The sequence below is a fragment of the Podarcis melisellensis genome (assembly GCF_964234715.1).
Source record: "Podarcis melisellensis genome assembly, chromosome: 3".
Lineage (NCBI taxonomy): Eukaryota > Metazoa > Chordata > Lepidosauria > Squamata > Lacertidae > Podarcis > Podarcis melisellensis.
Genome location: NC_138530.1, coordinates 22,088,277 through 22,102,720, shown reverse-complemented (window position 1 = coordinate 22,102,720; position 14,444 = coordinate 22,088,277). Strand labels below are relative to the sequence as shown.

General features: G+C 48.7%; 2 protein-coding genes across 5 annotated transcripts in view; both read right to left on the bottom strand.

The window, feature by feature from the left end:
• Positions 1–1,042: 1,042 nt before the first annotated feature.
• On the bottom strand, positions 1,043–7,370 carry ZFP36L2 (ZFP36 ring finger protein like 2). The gene is made up of 2 exons (XM_081904034.1): positions 5,600–7,370; positions 1,043–4,726 (listed from the first exon to the last, which is right to left on the bottom strand). The coding sequence occupies exons 1-2, from the start codon at positions 6,002–6,004 to the stop codon at positions 3,188–3,190; spliced, it is 1,944 nt and encodes a 647-aa protein (XP_081760160.1). The 5' UTR covers positions 6,005–7,370; the 3' UTR covers positions 1,043–3,187.
• A 3,928-nt stretch (positions 7,371–11,298) lies between these two features.
• Positions 11,299–14,444, bottom strand: part of THADA (THADA armadillo repeat containing) — a 153,453-nt gene continuing 150,307 nt past the window's right edge. For 3 of the 4 annotated variants that reach the window (XM_081903637.1, XM_081903638.1, XM_081903639.1), the window contains exon 38: positions 11,299–11,915. In XM_081903637.1, coding sequence (XP_081759763.1) covers positions 11,541–11,915 — 375 coding nt within the window. In that variant the 3' untranslated portion in view covers positions 11,299–11,540. Of the gene's footprint in view, positions 11,916–13,998; positions 14,359–14,444 lie in introns of those variants that run through there. The other variant, XM_081903640.1, reaches the window with a different exon arrangement.

Sequence of the window (14,444 nt, the reverse complement as noted above, 5' to 3'; positions counted from 1 at the left end):
GCAAACATTAATTTCAGTACTTAAAAGTCAGTCCCGAGCTTTGTCCAACTACAGAACATGTGGGTAGCAGCACTGCATTCTAGCTAGCATTTATAGATGTCCAGGCAGCACAGCAAGGCCACATTAACCTTAAAGCAGGCAAAAAAAAAACAAACCTTATTAATCATAGGGAAATAAATTCATTTCAAAGTTTGTGGAACTTATTAATGGAGATGGGGTGAATAGGTTTACTAACAGGCCTCCATGTGTCCAATATCACAACAAAGAACTAAGCAAGCTCTGAAAAAGTAAACATTCAATATAGCAAGCATTTTGGGCCAATGCTCTCACAATGGCAGATGAGAGAATACCCTGCTTTGTACCTTAAAAAATTTGGCTTCCCAGAGTTCCCTGGTAGCCTGCCATCTTCCCCACATGCTAGTTTTGTGTGGAGGAAACGTTTTTGTATGGATAATTAGTAATGGAAAACTGTTGAGTTTTGCTGGGATTGGTGAGTTGGGAGAGCCTGCGCTAGAATAAAGATGTGGTTTGTTTGTTACCTTCCATTTGCAAGAACTAGACAAAAATCCTACTTAGGGAAACATTAAGTGCTTTGTTGTTTAAAAAGCATTGAACTTATCCAGCTAAACCTCTGTGTTGTTACAAGGAAACATATTTTGAACAGGAATCAAGGATGAGCTGTGTATTATTCCCATTCATCATTTCCTCCTGCTCTCCAGGCAAAGTTATATTCTATTGTTGACTTCCTTTATATTAATAAGTTGATCACTATTTTTGTAAAAACAATCAGCAGCTCTAAAGATCACCAAGGAAAGCCAGTTTCTCTCTCCTCCTCCCTTTCAAAAGTTGGATGCATACAGGACTGTGTGTGGTTTGAAATAGTACCTTGGAACCTTCTGGAACAAAAGTTTATTGGTTTTGGCAGCCTCCCAAGTATTTCTGCAGGAATGGAGCGATTCTGCAGTTCAAAACCAGGTTAATCTGTAGCTAAGACACCATACTGATAGGGCAGAACTAATAAAGAACCACCACCTTACAGACATTGGCTTTTAATAGCTTGGGATTTTTTTTTTCCTCAAGAGTTTTTATTGGGAGAACTACAAAACATTTACAGTACAAAGTTTACAGTCTCGCACTCCAAATTTGTAGTGAACTGACTCTCCAAAATATATTACAACGCAAGTTGACTTATCTTCTAGTTACATTCAAAACATACTTCTTTATGTTAAAGTAGTCCAAAGAGTACATAGTGCTGAATCTGTACCTATGTACGTTTTCTTTTCTTTTTTAATAAAAAAAAGGTACTGCTCATTCATCCATTCACCCTCCCATGAAAGTTTTGTATAACTCCTGACTTTCTTTTTCCAAACAAAAAGTTTCATGTTTTGGAACTGTAAAAGATATGATCCTGAACACATTTACAGGTTCAGGTCCCAAATGTGGCCTCCTTACTTACACGAGTGGTACACCAGTGGTACAATTTCATGTAGTTAAAACCCCCAGCCCTACATTCAAATTCTCAAGCATTAAGAAAATACTCATTTGGTTGAGGAAGATTTAAGGCAAGCATGGACCCCTATGAAGGCACTGTGGGACGTAATACTGGGCTCCCCCTCCCCCCTCTTTATTGCTACATACTTTTTAACTATCACAGTGTGATTGGTGAAGTTAGGCAACACGAATACTTTTTGGTTAATTTCAAAAGTTTGAATTAGGTTTTGCCACTTTAAATTCTGATTGCAAAGTAGGTTTAAACTTGGACGGGTTACAACCATTGTACATTCTAAAAAAAAAACACAACCCATTGAAATTTCTCAAAACTACTTCCACAGCATTGAGTCAGATTTCTATATAAAAAAGGCCAATGCAATCTTTCAATTTACGTAAACAAGGAAAGAAATTAATGAAATAAATATTACATACAATCTCTTAAATTAAGAATTTTACTCATTTACAATAAAATAACCAAGTGAAGTTACAAAAAGGCATATATTACTGTGAAAAGAACACACTCCACATTTTGCCGATTAATAATGGCAATCATAATTTAAACATAATAAAAGAATATATATCTATTGCTTTTCATCATACCCGATAAATACAGTATGAACAAATTACCAATGTATACTTTTCACAAGATAATAAATAAGTTAAATAGTTTCATATTGAGTTGTGCAGTGACTTGCGCAATCAACTCAGCTAAAAAAAAAAATTAAAAAATCAGCAGTTATTCTCCAACAATTACAAACTAAATTCAGTTGAATGCTTCCAAATAAAGCAACAAAAAAATTGTTCTAAGCCAAACATCCACTAAGTGGTGGCAATGGAACCAATATTAAACTTTGGAATGGAAGTTTTAGCATGTTATAATATATATATAAGATATATATAAAAAAACTAGAGTGTTATCAAGGCATATTCTTGGCAGGATGTTGGATTTTTCTTTTAAAAGCTTATACATTTAGTATATTTACTTTAAATTTGATTGAAAGGCAAAAAGACCCCACACTCCTTACTTTAAATTCTTTTTTTGTTGTTGTATAGCGATCTGGAGGGACCTGGAATGCAGAGTTCATGGGCCTCCAGAATGATTGTTGATTCCTGGGGGAGTAGGATTGGGCAGAACTGTTTGCTAATGTTTATTATTACCCTTTGTCTCCTCCCCTCCCCATAAAACACACTTGGAAGATGGAATGGCTGCTGCTGCTGGTGCACATTTATAATCTAGTCTAAAAAAGGGGGGGGAGGAGAAATCCTCTCCTTCCAGTCTCTTTAGATATATAAAAATAAGATTGTTCTCTTGATGACATCATTTGCCCTTTCACAAACTGGCATTTGTTCAGCTCTTGATAAAAGGGGGTGGGGGTGGGGGAAGCTTCTTTTTTCCTGTCTCCTCTCTGAATTTGCTCAGCAATCAAAAGGATTTCTCTTGCTTAAAAAGGAACGCAAAAAAAAAGTGTGGGGGAGAAAACAGAAAAGGGTCTGTGCGAGCTTGGCTAGTATCTGGAGGCTGCTGCAGTCCTGGTGAGAAGGCAGGGAAATAATAGGGGGCATTGAAGAGGGGAAAGGGGGTAGCTTGCCCAACGAGGGACCCTCCCTTCCAAAAAAAAGCAGGGGTCCCCAAGGATTGACAACCATAGGACACCTGCCCTGCGCCCCCAAAGTCCCACTTTCTCCTGGCGCCTCCTTAGTCGTCGGAGATGGAGAGGCGGCTGAAGATGGGCAGGCGCCTGCCCGAGTCCAGGCTGGGCGACTCCGAGCCGCTGAGGCTGCCCGAGCTGAGGGAGCCGCTCAGGTAGCTCTCTCGGTCGGACAGGGAATCCGGAGGGCTCGGCGGGGCGTCGAAAACGGGCGACTCGGAGAGGCGGCGCAAAGGCTGGAAGGTGAAGGGAGGCGAGGCCGGAGGGCCGGGCGGCGGGCAGCAGTTCCCGCCTCCTCCTCCTCCTCCCGCCCCGCCGCTGCCGCCTCCTCCTCCGCCCGGCTGCTGGTGGCAGCGGTAGAAGGTGGCGGCCGCGTTGGCGAAGCAGCCGGCCGGAGGGGGAGGCGGCGGCGGCGGCGCGTGGAGGGCGAGCGGCGCGATGAGGCTGCCCAGCTCCTGGCCCGCCGAGAAGGCGAAGGCGTTGTTGGCGCACGGCGGGGAGGCCACCAGCTCGTCGCAGTACGAGCCGCCCGAGGAGCGCGCAGGCGGCGGCGTGCGAGACCCGCCGGGGCTCTCCAGGAGCAAGGCTGCCGCCGCGGCCGCCGCTTCCAAGCCGCCCGGCGCCCCTCCGTGGTGGTGCTGGTGGTGGTGCGCCGAGAAGCCGGAAAAGCTGAGGCTGTGGTGCAGTTTGGGCCTGTCCCCTCCTCCTCCGCCTCGAGGGTGGGGGATGCCGAAGCCGCCGCCCGCCAGCGGGTGGTCGCGGGCGGAGGGCGCGAAGGCGCGCAGGTCGCCGGTGCTTCCCGCGTGCGGCGGGTGCAGAGGGTGGTGGTGGCCGCCGCTGTGCGTCGGGGGCGGCGCGCTGGTCTGGTGGGGCGGCGGCTGGTGCTGCGGCGTCGCGGGGTTGGCGCCGCTGCCGTTGGCGGGCGCAGGGCGGCGCTCGTCGGCGTTGTGGATGAAGTGGCAGCGCGGCCCGTAGGGGCAGAAGCCGATGGTGTGGAAGGTGCGGCACAGCTCCGTCTTGTACTTGGGGTGGCGCGTCAGGCTGCGCAGCTCGTGGAAGCCGTGCGCGAACTGGCACTTCTCGCCGTACTTGCAGGCGCCGCTCTCCTCGAAGGGCCGGCACAGCTCCGTCTTGTAGCGCGTCGAGTTGATGGGAGCCCCGCCGCCGCCCCCCCCTCCGCCGTTGCCATTGCCGCCGCCGCCGCCCTTCCCCGCCGAAGAAGCCGCCACCACCACCACTTGCTGCTGCTGGAGCTGCTGCATGAGGTGTTGGCTGCGCTCGCCATTCTCGCTGAACGAGCGGTCTCGGAACTTGTTCTCCTTGTTCAGCAAGGCGGTGGTGGGGCTGCTGCTCCCTCCGCCGCCGCCGCCTCCTCCTCCGGTGCCAGGCTCCTTGAGGCCGCCGAAGGAAGAGGGCGAAGGCGACGGCGAGCCCGCCGGGAACTTGGCGTTGCCGTTAGCCAGAGCCTGCAGGTTGCTGGTCGAATGTCTCCGCAGGAAGCCCGGCGCGAAGTTGGAGCTGGGCGAAGTGCCCACGGGGCTCCCCACCGCCTTCTTGTCCAGCATGCTGCTCAGGGATTTCTCGGTCTGGGAGCCAGAAGGGAGGGGGGGAAGGGGAGAACGGGGCAGAGAAGGGAGGGAGAAAGAAAAGAAAAAGGGGAAAAAACGGTGCACCGTGACTGCCGAGAGCCTGGGCAAAGGACAGGGGCTTGCAAGTCTCCAGCACCTCTCTCTCTCTCTTCTTTTCTGCACCAACTACAAGGGTCTTTCCTCAGCGGAATCGCCCAAGAGGAGCCTCCGCCAGCTCCAGTCGCGTATCCATGCGGTCTTGGTTGTCAAGGCTCCCTCCCCTCCCGCTCCAAGCAGCTATCTGCAATTTAAAACTTTTCGAGGGGTGCTCCGAAACCCCTCCCACCAATCCGGAGGGGCTGCACGAAAGAGTTCCGATTCAACACAGCCGGACCTTGCAGTAGCAAGCTTCAGCTTCCACACATCTGCCACTGCAGTTTTTATTTTAAAACACACCCACCCCACACGTACACTGGAATAATCACAAGGAAGATAAATGCAAACAACAACAACTGAGCACAACAACAGGCACTCCACTGCAAATATGCCCTTCTTCGCTGTCACCTCCCTCCACTACAAAGCGAAAGGCTACAAGAGATGCACGAGCAACAGGGAGCAGCAGGTTCCCTGGGAAGTTACTCAGAGCCGAAAAGTTTTAATCTTCCCCCTCGCAACTTGTTGCAGAACAAAGCCGTTCCTGCAGCTCGTTCCTCTGCATACTTAGCAGGGAGTCTGTCCCACGGGGTTCAGCCAGACTCGCTCCCATGTAACCGTGCACAGGATTGCAGCCTTGGACAGGGTCTTTCTGCAAACCAGTTTTGCGCCAAAACTTCTCTGAACTATTTCAGCTCCCTGGTAGAGAGACAAGAGCGCGAGCTTCCCTGCCCTTACCTTGCACAAGAAGTCGATGTCGTAGAAGGCAGATAAGAGTGTTGTAGACATTTCTAGATCCTGTAATGGTCGGAAATGCAGGAAGGACCGAAAGATCCCACTTTCCTCGGAAGCTTTGGGTGAGCCACGACTGGATAGGAAAGGGCGGATTGCTTGAGAGCTGAAAAAGTCTATATAATCAATTTCCCAACCGAGATGGGGAAGCGGGTGCCCAGCCAAAGCGGCGGCCGCAGCTATCTCGAGTGCTGGAACTCCGCGACTGCCGTACACGCCCCATATATAAACGCCAGGACAGCGGGGAGGGACCCAACACTGACCCGGCCGGGGTCTCCCAGCAACAGCACCCAGAGGTTCCCCTCCCACCCAGCCTAGCCCGGCCTCTTTTGTCTCGGCGCTCCTTCTCATTGGGCGCCGCCAATTTTCTTTCAGCGGCCGGGAGAGGAGGGAGGTGGGGCAAGTTGGAGAAGTGATCCAGAAAGGAGGGGGCGAGGTCTCGGGAAGGGTCCTGTTCGCCAAAGAAAGTCTTAAGGCCGCGCAAAGCGATCGGTTCCCCCCAGTCCTTGCTGTGCTAGGCACGCGCTGGAGGCTCGCTGGCTCGCATAGAGAAGGTACTGTTCCCTCTCTATAAGCGCGGCCAATATACGCAGTCAGGGGTGCAGGTTTACTTTTCTCATCGGAACATGCACCAGGGAAGACATCCTATAAGGCCGGCTTATTTTGCACAATGCATTCTGTATACAAAAGGCTTGCTTAGTTCTGGGCGGCGCAGTTTCCGCGAGCCTTGCAATAAACGCCATGTGCACAGGAAACTCCCATGAGGTTAACCGCCGGCAAAGCACGAATGCAGTTTGCTCGAGAATGCAGCGTGGCTCCTACACCTGCTGAACCTCAGGTTTGTAGTATGAAGAGGAAGGGGTTTCCGCAAGGCTTGTGCGCCGAGACCGCAACCCCTGTGCACGTTGAACTCGGGCGCTTACTTTGAGTAAACACGCATAAGCTCGGGTTGCAGGGTGCTTGCATCACGTGGGTGAATTACGAAACAATTGCTACTTGACAAAAGGTCTTTGAGCAGCAATGCATGTTAGCTCGGTGTCTGCACCCAAAGTGCAATTTTCTGCTGCATCATGCAGCACGGGCGTAAAGACACGATTGCACTCCAGGTCTAGGCAGCGTTGACGTGCACAGAGAGCCCCCCTGGCCATGCTCTCTCCAGATTGGGTTTCTCCCCCACCACCCCGCGCGGAGGATCGGCCGCCCTCTTTGCGCGAAGCCCGCCCAGCTCCTTGCACGGCTCGGAAGTTTTCAAGTAAACACACGCTGGCATTGGGCTTCCCTGCCAGTTTCACACCCCCGCCGAGCCGTTCGGGAAGCTCGCAGCGAAGCATCAAAGGGCCTGGGAGTGAAACGGGACGCCCCTACAACTCCTCCTCTTCCTCCCGCCCAATCAAGGGACCTTGTGCCACGCAACAGGTTTTGGGAACAAAGGCTGCCCGCCTGGCCGTGTAACTGGCTGGACGGCACCGCCGCTGCCCGCTGGGGTGTGTGATGTTTGCAAGAGAAAGAAGAAAGGGCGCTTTAACTCCTCAGCTGCTGGGTTCCTTGTTGCTCCAGAGAAGCCCCAGCCCGTGCGACCGTCCCGCTGCCGACTAGTTCCCAGACTTGGCAGCCGCTCAAGGTCTTGTGATCCGATTGGCGCAGCCAGCGCCTCGTCCTTTGACACACAGCCTCAAACTCCCCGCTCGCCGCTGCGCCTGGCCAGGGGAGGGCCGGGCTGACGCAGCACAGCTGCGGGACCGCGCGCCGGCGCTCGCCGTGCCCAGCCCCACCCCTTTCCTCTGGACCCTCGCCAAAAAAGAGGGAGAGCTGCGCAGCCTCCCCCTTCCACCTCCCCAAGTCCCTCCGCCGCGGCAATGAAGTCTCTCCACACTTTGGTCCCGGTTAATGAATTCAAGCCGGTGGCTTGGAGAGCTTGGAATGCGTTTGCTGGGGGAAGTGCAGGGGGACGCGCGGCGCAGTCGGAAGGAAGCCCCACGGCGCGCACTCTTCCCAGAGCAAGTGCGTCCGCCCCATATGGAACTGGCTTTGCCTACCAAGCAGTGCGTAATTCGGCCCCTCTTTGGCGAAGGCCGACTCTCAACGCTCCTTTTACTTTAGCAGCGGGGGAAAGCTCCCCCACTCGCAGACCAGCTCAGCATCTTACGCAAGAACAAGCGAGCCTGGCCTGTGCGCATTGACATGCGAGCTCGACCCAGTTCCCAGAGAAGGACAGGCAGGCTTATGGGCGGGTGCGGGAAGGACTTGTTGCCGTCGGAGCCGCGCCTAGGCGCACCACGATGCCTGCATCCACTGAGCGCCGGGCTGCATCCATGTGGGGAGCAGAGAGGAAAGTGTCAGGCTCCCCGACTCCCCCCCCCCCACTTTTCTTGCCCTTGACTGGTTTACAAAGGCGAGGCCGCCGTTTGATCTTTCTTTCAAGCGGCTACTTCGGAAGAAGTTGCTGTGCGGCGAGGCTCTCCAAATCCAGGGGCGCGCTAGCCACCAAGCTCCGCCCGCCCGCCGCGTCCATTTGGTGCCCTGCTTCCTCCTTACGGGAGGCGGCCGCTCCGCAAGCGCGTGCATGTGTGTGCGCGCGCGCGCCGCCCCAAAGCTACAGCCTCGGCTCCTCCTCCTCCCGTTACTTCGGCTCATTCCCACCCGGAAGCGCCGCTCTTGCAAAGCGGGGGCGGCCGGGCGGGGGGCGTTTCCAGCAACTCTCGGAGCGGAATCGCCGCGCGCAAAGAAAAACCTCCTCCACCCGCACAAATAAAGCGAGTGGAAGCTCGTTCTCCGCAGCTCTCCCTCGGCTCTGCGCCGAGAAGGAAGTTTGGAAAACAAAAGCCCCCAGGCGAGGGCGCGCAAGCAGGCGCCCCAAGCGGTCGCTGGTCCTGCGCCACGGCAGAAAAAAGGAAAACAAACCCTCGCCTTCACCTTTCAGACTAATCTCTTTGGCAATTGCAACGCTTTGCGGCTACGGCCGAGGAACTGCATTGCCAATCCAGAAGTGGACGTGACAAGTTGACATGCGGGCCAGAAATAGTTCCTGAAGGAGGCGGCCACCCCCTAGCGCCTGCATCCCGTAAGAGGAACGCAGCCTTCGTTTATTGAGGAAGGGAGTTGGGTTTAATCTTAGTTTCTCAACTTGCAAAAGAAAAGGCACTTCCACCAACTCCAACCCCTACGTCCTAGGATCTTCATAGCTGAACTATTGTTATCTGCCACCCCTTGGGTCTACTCAGAGTGACACAATGGCATCTCCCACTTGCGGGAAGGGGGGACGAAATAAGCGAACAATTCTGACCTAAGCTCTGGCTTCAGAGTTGAGAATTCCCCTTCACTTAAATAAATAAGTAAGTAAGAAATACTTGCAGCCAGGCAAAGATCAATCTATAATCAACAGTTAGCCAGGCCAATACTTAAGATAACCGACCCCGATTAAGTACTCAACGGACAGCTACTCTGGGATAGACTTTTGTTCTTTTACAGCTGCTGTTTAAGGTTTAAAGGTTTCTGATTGAAAAGTTACACAGTAACTCGTGGTGTGATGAAACGCATACAAGATCATGTACCATTATTTGCTATCTATAAACTAAAGGGATATTACACAGCTTAAAGCCATACAGCGATAAGGCTGTTTCTTTCTTGCAGCTCTTTTGTTTATTAATTAACTGCCTTTCTGGGGTTTCCTAATTCTACTTAAGCTGAAACCACTACAGCCCTTTCCCATTTTGTCAACATCTTCAACAATGCCAAATGTAGGCAAGGTTTGCCGATTATATGAAAGCTTAACGCTCACAGCCTACTATTAAAAGTTATGTGAGTACAAAGTTAAGTGACACTTAAAAAGAGGGAGGTGAAACAGCAATAATAAGCAACAGAATTGGTTCAACTATTAATACTTTATGGCTTTTCAAATGAAACGTATTCGGTCAAATAAAGTGGATCAACTTCAGAAGTATGATTAGAATGAATTTCCTTATATTTCTGCATGAATAAGTGGCCAAGTGAGATTTGCTTCACGTTTGAGAAGGCAATGACTTCATTCCAACAAAACATGGTTAGGACAGGCTGCCAGATGGTGGTATTTGTACCCTGCCCATCTGATTGGGCTGCCCCAGCCCCTCTGGGTGGCTTCCAGCATATACAAAAACATAATAAAACATTGAACATTAAAAACTTCCCTAAACAGGGCTGCCTTCAGATGTCTTCCAAAGATTGCACAGTTACTTATCTCATGGACATCTGATGGGAGGGTGTTCCACAGGGAGGGTGCCGCTGAACTGTAAGCTAGTACCTGTATAGACAATATTGCTACTGATGAGCCAATATTGCTGTTTTCTATAACTGTTCAGGTTCCCTTTTGGTGATGGGGGGGGGATGTTTGTGAAATTTTACTGGGGCACAGTAGAGGGAACGCACAGAAAACTGCATTGTGCTGAGTCGCACCATTGCTCTCTCCAGCTCTAATATCTATTCTACCTGGCAGCAACAGGCCAGGATTTCTGACAAGGCCCCCAACCAGTTCTAAGTGGGCATTCATGGATTGATCTGAGACCTTTTGCATGCAAAGCAGATACTTCACAACTGAACTACAGTCCTTGCCCAATATATCCTGTTGGAGATACATTCCTCTTAGGGATGAGGACAGTGAGAGGGCTTTGTTTGCCCTCGGCAGCATGGGCATATGGCAAGGTTACTGTAGTAGGCAAACAAACCTCAGCAGCTTGGTCTATTTTATGGTTCAGTAACAAAATACGTATTAGGGCGCCATCTGCTGGGGCATTTAGAACATGGTATGGAGAAAATAAGGATACCGGAAGGTGTTATAAAGAACTAATAATAATAATTTTTTAGGTGCAGGCATTCCAGCCGAGTTTGTTTTGATATGCATGATGTTAGTATTCAGACACTGCCAATCACTTTGCAAAGCATCAAACTGGTATCCTGTATGGATTGCAACATGGTGTATAAATTGTATTCTCATGTTAAAAAGGTTAAAATTGTCTTTTTCATCCTACACTTCCCAGCTATCAGCAATGCGGAGCACTGTGGGGCAGAGGCAATGCTTAACAGATGTGAAAAATAATTTCAGCAAGGCAATATACAAAACATTTAATGTAAAAATAACGGTGAAGGACATTAAACTTAATGACCATTATTAAGAGGGTGCAGTCAACCTTGGTTGATCTCTCAAGGAAATTTCTGAGATGCAGGCCCTTCGGAAGAATGACTAATCTCTGTGGTTAGGTAGTGCTGAACTGTTTCTTTCCTGGCCATTTGCTGACTGATTGGGAGTGCGGAGGCATGTTTCATGCTGGGTATCATACTTTTCATGTACAGGTGAACAGCTTTTGAGCTGAAAGCACAAATGATAGTATTCTAATACTGAATCGCTTAAGCTACAAGGGTAATCAAGTAGTTGCATTTGTGGAAAAGCTTGTATTTGTGTCTATGTTTCTATGTAGGGAAAGAATGCTTTTTGAAAAAGCGTTTTCCGTCATGGTTGAAAATAGAATTACGTTTTGAATTCTTAAAGTCAAGTCCGGTACTGATGGAAGTCAGTTTTACTTCTTTTAGAACTCTGCGATTTGTCTGTGAATGGATCCTGAAGCACAATGAGAAAAGGAATATGAACTGCAATGTCAGAGAACAAGAGCAACTCGTGGGGTAAAATCAGCAAATCGCATCAGCAGGTGGCCAGCATGCAGTGCATGGGAAGAAACAGTTTAGCAGCTTTGCTTCCTACAACAGCTGCAATAAAAACTCTGCTTATGAGAGCATTCAGAGAAGCATTCGTCAGCAGAAAGTTGAATGGAGATTCAAGGGATTGAAGTATGGAGTATCTAGGACTTATTCCTACAACGCCGTTCACATTTATGACCTGTCTTTGCCTTCACAGTGTGGTTCACAAGTTGTAATTGGCAGTGAGCAAATCATACGCATTCGTGTTTTCAAGTTTTCTGCACGTGTCATTTCCAGTTTCGAGCAAGCTTAGTATTTTAAGGCAAGTGGATATTCTTTCCTTCCGAATAGTTAATTGCGTGAGTTCCGAAGATCGGGAAAATTCAGGAGCTGAAGGCATTTCTCCAAGAAGCTGGGTCACATGTTTGGCTTGATCAGATGCTAATGTTGCCAACTGGTGCAACTTTCCTTGATCACATGGATTGACATGAGTCACTGGTATGAGCAGGAAGAGGTGTTTACCCAGCTGACGCACCTTCGTTAATTTCTCAGCCCAGAAATTTGCTTCTCCTTTGTCAAACAGATAGTCATTTTCCACCTGTATGTAAAACCAGCAGTAATCAATGTATTGGCAATTGTATGAGATAAACAACACCTATGCAAAATTGTTCACATGCACCAGAAAAAAATTGCTCAGTCTTAAGCAAGGTTGCACGTTGACTTGGAAGTAAGCCACTCCGTGGGCACTGAATGCATACCCTTTTTGATGTCAATATCACTTCTCCTGTAAAGTGCAGGAGGGGAACTCGTCTGACGGCCTTCCTTCTCCCCCACGGTGCAGGCAGTATTGCAGCTTTTGCTGCCACATGCATGCATAGTTCAATGGCCACACTGAATCTCATTAAATTGCTCAGGTAAAAATGAAACGAAACTATATCTAGAATTATTGTGCACGAGATGAATTATTCTATTTATTTAAATAATGGAAATTAAAAGTTGCCTTGAAACATACTTGAGATATACAGTGGTACCTCGGTTTAAGAACAGCCCTGTTTGCAAACAGTTCGGTTTACGAACTCCGCAAAACTGGAAGTAGTGTCCCGGTTTGTGAACTTTACCTCGGTCTAAAAACAGAATCTGGACGGTGGAAGGGCACCAGCGGCGGGAAGCCTCCTTAGGCAAAGTGCACCTCGGTTTAAGAACGGCTTTGGTTTAAGAACTGACTTCCGGAACGGATTAAGTTCGCAAACTGAGGTACCACTGTACAGAGTCAGCTTGCTGTTCAGTGAAATCCTACTGTATTTCACAAAGTTAAATGTGCTTAGCAGAATACTGTACAGGCAACTCTTCATTTGGAATTTGAGCAAGGAGGTTTGGAGGGAGTCTAGTAAGTGCTGCTGGTTTTTTAAAGGGTTTCCAGAGGGTGTTTGCATCTTTCTCCAACGGTGCTTCAATTATACGCAATTTCACTGATTTGCATAGTGGCTTGGAACATAGCCCCCACGTAAATGGGGATTTGCCTGTATTGTAAAGAGATTTGAGTGGATTTTTAAAAAAATGAAAACTACACGAGTCTGCAAAGAGCAGAAGAGCATCAAACAGATATGCTAACCTACAGCTTATGAAAAGTTTTATAGCATGTTCATGTATCAGGTGTTGTGCACCTCTGTGCTATAATACCTGCACACAGTGAAGAGATTGTGCTGGCTGATTTATTAGAAGTGTGATGGGGATGCTTTAGTTTCAGTAACTTTCAACAGACTCAAACGAAGGGATTTGATATGGTCTTCAAATTCATCCCTGAGTAACACTGCACAAAGGGCAAATTTTGTGTGGATGTTTATTGCACTGCACGTAAAAGGCTGTGGGATGTAACATCACTGAAGCAGTCAAATACAACATTTCCTGTTTGGCCAGAGTGGACAGAGTTGCTCCAGCCAGGAGGACATCCTGTTACACCTGGTCTGGAGCATCCTCCCGTGTGTGTGACCAAGTAGATGAGTATGACCCTACAAAAGGGCTAGCCATGCAGCCATCTTCCTCTTGACTCTCTTGATGCCTTCTCTACATTTTGCCCTTTTGCTGTCTGCTGGCTCTCAGCCATCAACACATGGGCTCATCCCTCACAGAGGATGAACCCACACTTTTCTCTGAAACTGTAACTACAAGATAAAGCCTGCCTTCAGGACCATACTGAGAACTGAGTGTAAGTAAACCTCATCATTACTTATAAAAGAAGACTGTTGTGTCATTATTGTTTTTAAGAGGGAACTAGAGGGGATTTACCAGGAACAATACAATCTGGACAAGCCAGATGGATTGCTTACTTCAAATGATTCTCTCGAATCTATCAACTAGTTTCCTGCAATGTACAGTGGTACCTCAGGTTACATACGCTTCAGGTTACAGACTCTGCTAACCCAGAAATAGTGCTTCAGGTTAGGACCTTTGCTTCAGGATGAGAACAGAAATTGTGCTCTGGCGACGCAGCGGGAGGCCCCATTAGCTAAAGTGGTACTTCAGGTATAGAGCAGTTTCAGGTTAAGAACGGACCTCCAGAACGAATTAAGTACTTAACCCGAGGTACTACTGTACAAGGGAATGTGCTCTGCTACTAGCTCACTAGAGTGAATGAGGAAGGATAATATTTAATCAATATATCCTCTCCTACTATTCTCACCATTCCCACAAAGGCTGGTTCAGATGTAAATATGTGTACAAAAAATCTATGGCATGCCTTGCTTCCTGCTTCCTTGTCCCTTCTCACACACCCAGCTTGGGCGACTCTATCCTAGCATGTTAAAATGTGATGCCCAGAGAAAACAGTTTTATGAACCAAGAGTGGACAATATTCACATTCATATGTAAATGGTACAATGACTGAATTGGTGTAACATTTTTAAAAAAGCAAAACATGGTTCCAATGTTAATATCTCTTCTGCATTCCAAAAGCATGCTTCCATGCGACCTTGAAAGAAATCCTGCAAAAAGCCAACTGATTGCACTGAAAAACCCAAGCATTCCCCAGCTGTGGTCAAGCACTGGTTAGATCAGTGTTTTTCAACCACTGTTCCACGGCACACTAGTGTGCCATGAGATGTTGCCTGGTGTGCCGTGGGAAAAATTG

What these genes read in the sequence shown, in the direction of transcription:
- ZFP36L2 (XM_081904034.1), bottom strand. Translation starts at nt 6,004, where the DNA reads ATGAGAAGGAGCGCCGAGACAAAAGAGGCCGGGCTAGGCTGGGTGGGA. An exon ending in ACATCGACTTCTTGTGCAAG is followed by an intron (nt 4,727 to 5,599) that starts GTAAGGGCAGGG and finishes TCTGGCTCCCAG; the next exon opens with ACCGAGAAATCCCTGAGCAG.